This window comes from Sprattus sprattus (assembly GCF_963457725.1).
Source record: "Sprattus sprattus genome assembly, chromosome: 7".
Taxonomy (NCBI): Eukaryota; Metazoa; Chordata; class Actinopteri; order Clupeiformes; family Clupeidae; genus Sprattus; species Sprattus sprattus.
Window position 1 is genome coordinate 14,925,777 of NC_137926.1, and position 9,587 is coordinate 14,935,363.

The 9,587-nt window shown below is 47.2% G+C and overlaps 1 protein-coding gene across 2 annotated transcripts in view; it reads right to left on the reverse strand.

Annotated features, from left to right (window-relative positions):
• Positions 1 to 9,384, reverse strand: part of pamr1b (peptidase domain containing associated with muscle regeneration 1b) — a 32,114-nt gene extending 22,730 nt beyond the window's left edge. For both annotated transcript variants that reach the window (XM_080841694.1, XM_080841695.1), the window contains exon 1: positions 9,120 to 9,384. In XM_080841694.1, the coding sequence (XP_080697820.1) occupies positions 9,120 to 9,273 (154 nt within the window). In that variant the 5' untranslated portion in view covers positions 9,274 to 9,384. The remainder of the gene's footprint in view (positions 1 to 9,119) is intronic.
• Between the last annotated feature and the right edge of the window lie 203 nt (positions 9,385 to 9,587).

Below are 9,587 nucleotides of genomic sequence, written 5' to 3' on the forward strand. Positions count from 1 at the left end.
CCTTTGGCCAGAATTGAAGACTGCATCTTCTAACATTAACAGCACATTATCTCCCATAGAGCAGGCAAATGCAGTGGAGGTATGCGCGTGTGAGTAAGGCTGGATGTGCGTTTGAGATCGGCCAGACAGCACATGTCTCTCTATGCTGAAGAAGACAAGCCTCCCAACACTGCCGCTTGTCCTCACTCAACCCAGGAGAGACCAGATTCCCAATGATGTGTGTTTGTGTCATTCTTGTCTGCTCCTTCATGCAGAGTAGTGTTATCCCCAGCTGTGTGGGGTGATGAGAGACAGACAGAGTGTGTTTCTTTCTCCTTTTTTAAACGTCTTTTCGTCTGACCTCCTTAGAAAAACAGCTGACACAGGAGTAGGGTGGTAAAATCCTGGTAAATAAACACCTCTGAACTAGACCAGACTCAATTCGAAGCAGACCCATTCAAGCTTGCCTCTTTAAACCATTAAAGCGTAAAACCCTTAAAGCTCCTTAAACCAAACCACTTAAGCTTAAAAAATATATACCCAAATTAAAAGTAACATTTATTTGAAGCAAATGTTTAGGAGCAAATCTTTTAAAACTAAACTCCTTTCTCCAGTGTCCTTCAGATCCCTTGTGACTGATGCTTTCGGCCCTTGAGGCGCTCTTCAGATGAAATATATTTATTGCACTGAGCTCTGCTTACATAAGAGAGCAGAAGTGGTGGAATCACTCACAGACAATTAATCTTGCTTGTATGTTAAACAATGGAGAGAGCCATTGAAGACTCGGACAGCAGTCAGAATGAGATGAAAAGGTGATCTGAGTGCAGCGGGCGACTCCGCTGGAAAGTCGTCAGGGCGTCTGTGGAAACGATCGCAATTGGAGCAAGGATGGGCTCCGCTCCCTGGCACAGCTCGTCGCTGGAATGCGCGTCTCTGGCTAATCACCCTGTCCCGCCCAGTGCGCCTTTCCAATTAAAGCGAAAAATTCGCTCCCTCTCTCTCTCTCTCTCTCTCTCTCTCTCTCTCTCTCTGAGAGGAAGCAGAATGCAGAAACAAACGAGTGCAGGAAACCCCTAAATTACCAAAACCACAAGCATGAAACTGTGTGGCTTGACCCCCTTTTAGTGAAGCCCGCTGGCTTTTCTGTGGTAAGTTCTGGAGTTCTAAGGGGGTTATTGGTGCGTTAGTGGAGGTCTTTGTGGTGATGTGATGTGCTATAGAGAATGTAGGGTGTGCTTCTAGAGCCCAGTGTGATTGGTAAGATCCCTTACAGACACAATTGCAAAATCTGCATAACTTCTCCCAGAGTTAAACCACAGGAGTCATGGTTGAGATGGTATGTGATTGAGGATCCAATGGTATTGTTTCAGGCTGTGCTACCCATGATGGCGGAGAAAGGGTTGTTGTGATCTGTGTTCTTCAGCAGAGGAACATGTGCTACAGAAAATCAGAACCCATGGCAGGGCAGCTAATAGACATGGCAGGCAATGGAATCAAATAAAACAGCCCCCCCCCCCCCAACCCCACCCCTTGTGCCATTGCTGGGTGGGTGAGTGAAATTGTGGGTGGCATTCTGTGGTAAGATCTGGACAGGGATGGTGTTGCTGTGGTCTCAGTGGAAAGCTGTGCTGTGGTGCTGTGATGCACTATGGAAAGAGTGCTCTGTAGGGCCTGCTTTGAGAGCCCAGTGTGATTGGTCAGATGTTCTCCGGGTGCAGTGCAGTTCGGTGAGGTTGCCATGGAGAGCTGACAAGGGGTGTGGCCGGTGTGAGGGCCTGTTTGTTTTACACTACAGGAGATTTAGTCCATAAACAGTTTTTTCCAATCATTTTCACACTTGTTTAAATACCATGTACACTTTCTCAAAACACTTAACACATGTGAAATAAACTGTGGATACTTTTCCATAAGATGCTAAATGCATTCAATGACCACTTCTTCCGAAATTCATGGAGACCTGTCTCACTCGATGGTCTCCACCATCAAAATTTAGATCACCGTAGATGGAAAGGTGCTGTTTTTTGACAAACAGATACAATTATACACCTGAAATATGCAAATTATTTTTGCTGAAAATGTATTCAGTTTTCTGCGTTTTTTTTCTTGTTACCAACTATGCAAAAGTGTTGCAGTACAGCATTGCATTGCAATGTTTAGTATGAAGGAAAGATATACATGCAGTTGTCGCTGAAGACATTTGTCCACTATTACATATTACATATACTACTATTATGCTGTATGTGTAAGTCATGGGCTATGAGACAAAAGTGACCCACAAATGCAACTTTTATCCAAAGTGGCTGACAAAAAAACTCCAGAACCCAGGTCAACCACTTGTTAGTCACCAGCACAAACCACTATACTACTGATCAGTGAACTGTGCAAAAATAGGGGATACAGCAACACATAATATATAGCATTTTGCAATGCTTCAAGTTGTCTGTGTTCTTTAGTTCATTGTACATTGAGAGATAAAGTGGTCTAATTGGAGAGAGCATATGTTACAGTCATAGCAGCATGAGTCACTTTTGGGTGAAGTGTTTTGGTGGTTGTATGCATTTTATACCAAAGGTTAACTGAGGTGCTGAGGTGTGTGTGTCTGTAAAGCCCACTGTGTGAAGAGTTTTGAAAAAAACTGGGCATGGTACTGAGACAAGTGTGAAAATGATTGGGGGAAAAAAATGGTGTTTGGTTGGGATACGGTCGAGCCAGAAGGCAGGGCTGTGGAGCCTGCAGTGCTGAGAAGACGACTAAGGTAAATATGAACCTCAGGCGAGTGATTTCGCCTGAGAACGCTTGTGCAGATGTTCTAGAATGCTGGGAGATATGCCCACTGCAGGGCTCCAAGGCTTCACTTGACCCCTCCTGAACCTTAATGGGACGACAGATCTCGCTGCGCTCCTCCACGTCCTGCTGTTCTCCTTAGAGCCTGTTTGGACTGCCGTTTCCAGGAGACTGCAGAATACCAGGTTAACTCACCAAAAAAACAACGGCACTGACTGACAGTTCCATAAGCACAGACCAAATGCAGACCCAGGGGCAAACGGGGCCGTAAGCAAGGCAGGATTGCGGGTCTCGTTACCCAGGAACGACTTTAATTGGCTTGTCAACCATCTCCGTAATTTACTGTTGTTTCTTGTTTGCTTTGGCCGAGAACCTGCAATTTGAGTTATAATGTATTGTAGCATCGAGCTAACTCTGCCAGATGTATATTAACTTTTGTTCCTCTGTCAAGTCTAAAAAGCTTTAACTAGTCTCTGTGGAGGAATCCCACATATATTTTCTGCTAAAACACTCACAGAGGTGAGCTCCACCAAAGGGGTGTGTGTTTGGGCCTAGTGTGTCAAAGTTGAAGCCTGGTCTCAATCAGCACCACCCTCTGTTTGAGATAGTTTATCACTAACATTTTGCCAGGATAGAGTGATGTTATTGGGGAATTACTTTGGGATCTCTCCATCCCCCCCCCCCCCCCGTCATTCATAGTCTGTCTTCAGTACATAACTAACAAGTCATGTCATATGTGTTGCCTCATTCTGCAAACACCATTTGTCATGTCCTGCTGGGCTAATAATGTGGGAGGTTTCAACTGTTCCTTTCTGTTGGTTTCCAAAACAAACTACAAGAGCCACAAGTAACTCAAGCAGGCTTACATTTAGAGGGAAAGGTTTAGGTTGAAGGGTGCATTTTAGAAAACCATTGGCACATACAGTAGGCGTTTTGGTTCCCCTGTGGAGAAAACTATATGTTTTTCATCCCGAAGGGGTAGAAGCCCTCTTGAGGATCTGTCTGAGTTCACAGCGGAGTTCACAGTGGATGATGTCATCCTATTTTCTAGTATCACACATGAAAGTCCAGAAACTCTAAATTGTTCAAACAGATTTGAGCAAGTGGCATCCATTTTAAACAATGATTGGTTTGATCGATTTAGTTTGATTGGTTGACTTTGATTGGTTGAGGTTTGATCTGGTTTTGGCAGTTGCGAGCATCAAGGTTTACTAAATACGTACTGAGTCGCTAAGTACTCTGTCAGCAGGTCATGGAGAGTCCACACGGTCAGTAGATCTTGACATATATTTCAGGCCCTCCGACCTTTAGAAATGAGTCACGAGCTGCACCTCTCTGTCACTGAAAACGATGGGGTCAGCCATGAGTCCTTTGGCTGTCAGTGTTTGAAGCCTTTATGGGTCTGTACCAAAGGCTTATGTGACCTCTTTATGAGCTGCCACGAGCCTTGATATATGATGGGAGAGAGAGAAGGAGCCCGGATCAGTCATCGGACGTTCTGTTTTATGCTTTTACACAGGAAATAACTGTTCAGTTGAAAAGAAGCTGCGCCACCTCACCCATAAACTGTTTACACATTAATTGGTGACGGATATGATGTTTTTCCTCCATCTTCGTGTTTTAATTAAGTGTTGGATCTCTCTGCTGCCATGGAGCTCCAACATCTCACTTGGAGCCAGGACGTGGTGTTCCGACACTGACGGAAAGCTGGGGGGTTTCTCAGCAGAATGGGGGCGTGAGTATGTGTGTGTGTGGTTGTGTGTGTCTGAGTAGGTGAGTGCGTGTTCGTGTGTGTTCGTGTGTGTGTGGTATGTGTATGTATATTATTAGGTGCATGTGTGTGTGTGTGTGGTTGTGAGTGTGTGTGTGTGTGTGTGTGTGTGTGTGTGTGCATGTGTGTGTGTATGTGAGTGTGTGTGTGTGCAAGTCTGTGTGCATGTGCATGTGTGTGTGGTTGTGTTGTGTGTGTGTGTGTGTGTGTGTGTGTGTGTGTGTGTGTGTGTGTGTGTGTGTGTGTGTGTGTGTGTGTGTGTGTGTGTGTGTGTGTGTGTGTGTGTGTGTATGACAGAGATTTTTACATAGGAATGCTGCTTTTTCTGCCCTGAGTGCTCTCTTCTCTATCTGAGTGTTTGAGGGTGACTCTGGGGAGCGCTTGTGCCCGTCACTCTGCAGACGCATCACAGGCTCAGTCTCAGGGCTTCTCGACACACATCACTCAGGCATCCGCTCAACACCTGACATCTACACGCATATCCTCGTAAAAAAAAAAAAAAAAGAATCACTCTTGACTTCATGGAGTGAGACCCGGAGAGAAGCTGTTGAAATGTGTGGTTTGCTGTGTGTTTATATGACACAGTGATGTCTCAATCCCATGTGTATGTGTGTGTATGTGTGTGTGTCTGTGTGTGTGTGTGTGTGTGTGTGTGTGTGTGTGTGTGTGTGTGTGTGTGTGTGTGTGTTTGTGTGTGTGTGTGTGTGTGTGTGTGTGTGTGTTTGTGTGTGTGTGTGTGTGTGTGTGTGTGTGTGTGTGTGTGTTTTTGCATTGTTGTTGTGGAGGCCTCTCTCGCTCACATATTTGGGGCATTGGGGGAGGAGAACACTTAATTAATAGTAATTTAAACTTTGATTTTTCCCTCTTTCTTTTCCTCAGGACCCTTGTGTACTGGTATAAACCCACAGTCTTTGACCTGCACTAACCCTGTTCTAGGAACTGTGCCTCTGCAACAGCTGAGCATTTGTTTTGAATTCTTTGTTTGAAGCAGTCGACTTCTTAATTCATGTTAGCACTGTGTTTGATGCCCACCCCCTCCCTTTCTCCCCCTCCATTAATCTCCCCTTGTCTTCTTTGCGTGCGCAAACAAGCGCACAGACGACTCATCCCTCACAGAAGTCGTCTCTTTATTCGCATGACTACCCTTGCGGCCAAACCGCAAGATTCATTGTTGAGATCTAATAGCTTGTTGTGAAATGTTTTGCTACCCAGCGGAGGAGAGGAGAGAGAGAGAGAGAGAGAGAGAGAGAGAGGGGATGTTTTGACGTTGGTTCTGCGTTCTTCAGGAGAGGAACCAGCATTAAGGGACACTGGGACCTATGCCAGGGCAGCTAAGAGACACAACACACAGAGGAAAAAACAAAAACACTCATTCCTTTGCACTCGTTTCTTTCTGGGGTTTTTTTCCGAAGCGTCCGCTTGGATCCCTCTGCAGAGAGCTGTCTGAGGTCTCTATGGCTTTCCTGGACCTGGATGTAATTGGGATCTGCTTTTTCCATTCCAGATGTTGTGCACTGTGCAGCGCTTGGACATGAATCTCGGAGAGCTGGAGGCTTAGAATTAGCGTTAATCTTCTTCAAAGACAACCCTTGCACCTCCACCCACTCACCACCATGTTGCCACATTGATGCCCCTTACCCCTCACTGCCCATAACCCCCTTCCCCCAGCTCTACCCCACCTTCATCCTGTCCCCATATACAGCGTAGGATGAAGCTTTCAAGTACCTCCAGAGGATCTGAAATCACGGCAGAGGGCGGGTTCACTCTCCACCTTCATGGCTGACTGGAATTATGTGACCCCTGTTGAAGCTGTAAAGGTCAAAGTTCACAGGTGTTGGCCTACTCCCCCTATAACCCACTGAGTTCCCATCCCCCGCTGGCGCAGCCTCCCGGGACAGAGAGGGGAGTGTCCACATTGCCTTGTGGGCACCTTGCCAGGCTGCTATCTCTGCCGCTGGCATCGGTTCAAAGCCTTAGCTGCGCATTGATTGGACTGTGAAGGTCACGCTTTCAGCCGGCTGTATTTCATGGCTGTGAGTGCTGAGCAATGGCTTGCCCTGGCCAAGCAGTACATCTGCAAAGTCCTTGGTTCCGGGTCAAGACTGAGCATCAGACACAGCTGCTCATCCTCATGTCAGTCTTCATTGCTCTCGCATGACTGTGCCTTTCCCTTCAACAACCCCCCCCCCACACACACACACACACACACACACACACATACACACACACACAAGCACCCTTTAAAGAAGGAAACCTGATGAAGCAGGAGCTGTACTTTCGCCATGGAGGCAGACATCAGGCAAGACGAGAAAACATCGATACGCGGTGTCTCGGCATCGGGGCGGAATCTCATCTGCACAAGTGGTTGCATTGTCACAGACCATAAACCCCCTCATTACACCTTCGTCAAGTCGTGTGTGTGTGTGTGTGTGTGTGTGTGTCATCGCAAGCCTTAAGCCCCATTAAATCTCAGCTAACATCCCTAACCGCACCATACGCCACCCCAACAGGCATTCATCTCATTCATGTCATTCTCATGAGTAGTCACGTTAGCACGAACAAAATTACCCTAAATATCTCCTGGCTGGCTGGCTGGCTGGGTGCAGTCTTTGCCTGCCTGCCTGCCTGCAATCGGTTGTGGCTCTCTGATATTTTGGGGCTGAGGGACTTAGCGGTCATGGAACAGGAAACTCCTCTGGGTACGGCACTTTCTGTAGGCCCTCACCACATGCTCACACACACACACACACACACACACACACTCACACACACACACACACACACACACACACACACACAAACACACACACACACACACACAAACACACACACACACACATATGCATACATATACACACACATAGCCCTACACACACACACACACATATATAGACATACACACAGACGAACAGTGCAAACATAGCCTCCCAGGGGCAGCCCCCATCAACATATGCCAAAAATGAGACACCAGACACGACAGTGGCCTCAGGATAAATTTAGAGATCTACTGCCGTTCCTTTGTTTTATTTCATCTTCAACAGCACAGGGAATGCAGGCTGTAGCCACCACACTAGCTTCTGCCAGGGGTGTGTGCAAAAAGCTTCTTGCACACATACCTTTCACATGAAATAATGTGACTTTTCCAAACGCTGGTCAATTTTTCACTCTGAAAGCGAAACAGTCTCTCCTCTCCTCACCCTGTCTGACCTTGAGCTCTTTAGCTTCCTGCCGCTCACCAGCTGCCTACGTGTTGATTGGCCCGTGAGGATCTAACCCAAATAAGCCGTCCATTCTGGGCTTGACAGTAGAGGATTCTGGGAGCTGTGGGGATGGTGGGGAACTGACGAACGATTTAGGGTTCAGTGTGGGTTACGCGACAGGAGCGCCTGTTCCCCGTCAGGGGAGCGTGTCAGCCAGGATTGGGGGGGTTACGACTCTGATGACTCTCCCTCGGTCCCAGCGCTCTAGAACCGCTGTGCTGAGGTCAGTGTGATGATTTCAAACGAGCCAGGCCGCGGGCCAAAACACTGATCTCAACTCAGCTGAGGCAGAGCCTGCGCTGGCCATTTCCACATTGCAGGATGATTACACAACAGTCAAGTATCCATCTTTATTTTCATTCCTTTGTCCAAGCTGAATAACAACCTCCCCTCAGCTTGCTTTTAAAAACACTCAGAGCAGAGCAGTCATCTCACATTGGAGCTGTTTATATTCCAGACTGTCTCTCAATCTGCGGCGATAATGAGAGGTGTAATTGTAACTGCAACCACCAACCCCCCCCCCCCCACCACCACCTCCAACCACACACACACACACACACAAACACAACCCAGTGTGTAGACATTTAGTGTCAAGTGTTATCCACTACACGGATCGCTGGTTCTGATAGGGCCAATTAAGAACCTCATGAACATTTGTATTTAGTGTCACGTCTATTTATGGATCGTGATCTGTTTACTCATAGCTGATATTCATGTATTACATGCACGCAGTGTTGTGTCAGAGTTATTTCAACCAATGGTCTCATACTGTCAGTAATAAACACACCCCTCTGACTCTTTAAATTTGTCTGTCCTGGAGGCAAACATCTTCAGTTGCAAACACCCGTAATGATCATGATAACTATGTGGTTCTTCAGGAACTCCTGGAACTCCAAACATTCAGAAACAACTTCATGCATGGTTTCCATCTAAAAACAGTTTATATGGAGTCCATACTGGTACATGAAAGAGGAGGAAAATGGAAGATGGCAACACAAAGACTGCAAAAAAGCTCCTCCACACTTACATGTCCCATGCCAAAATAACTAAACCATGTGAACACACACTCACACACACACACACACACACACACACACACACACACACACCATCCCACAATGGGCTTTAAAAACACTCTGGAGTCAAAAACTTGGAATGTTCTCTCACTTGTTGACCAGACATGAAAAGAAGGCAAAGAAAAAGTGCTGATGCTGAGCCTTTGAGAACAAAGAGATGTAGATAGAGAGAGCATGAAAGAGAGAGAGAGAGAGACATAGACAGAGAACGAAGATAGGGAGATAAAGTGGGTTCGCTCGGTCACTTACCGAGGGGCCAAGCGCTCCCCTGGGAGACAAGCAGGCAGAGGATGGCGAAGGTGAGGAGTCCGGAGCGGGGCCGAGCGCAGGGGTCCCGGCATGCGTGCGCGTGTGTTTGGATCCCCCGAAGGGGCCGTCCTGGCTGCCGCGGCGCTGAAAGCATGCTGCCGTTCGGAGCTCTGTTTACTTTCTGAGCCCAGCTGGTTTGACATCACCCTCGCTGACTCCTTCTCTCTCCCTCTCTCTCCCTCACTCTCTCTCTCTCTTTCTCTCTCACTCGCTCTTTACCCGTATACTTCGCCCCTGTGTGTCTCCCTCCCTCCCCCCTTTTTTTCTCTTTCACTTTATTACTCCCTCCTTCTCTTTATTTCCATTCTCTCTGTCTCTCTCTCTCTCTCTGCCTCTCTCTATCTCTCTTTCCCTGTCTCTCTCTCCCCCCTCTCCCCCTCTCTCTCTCCCTCTGCCTCTCTCTACCTC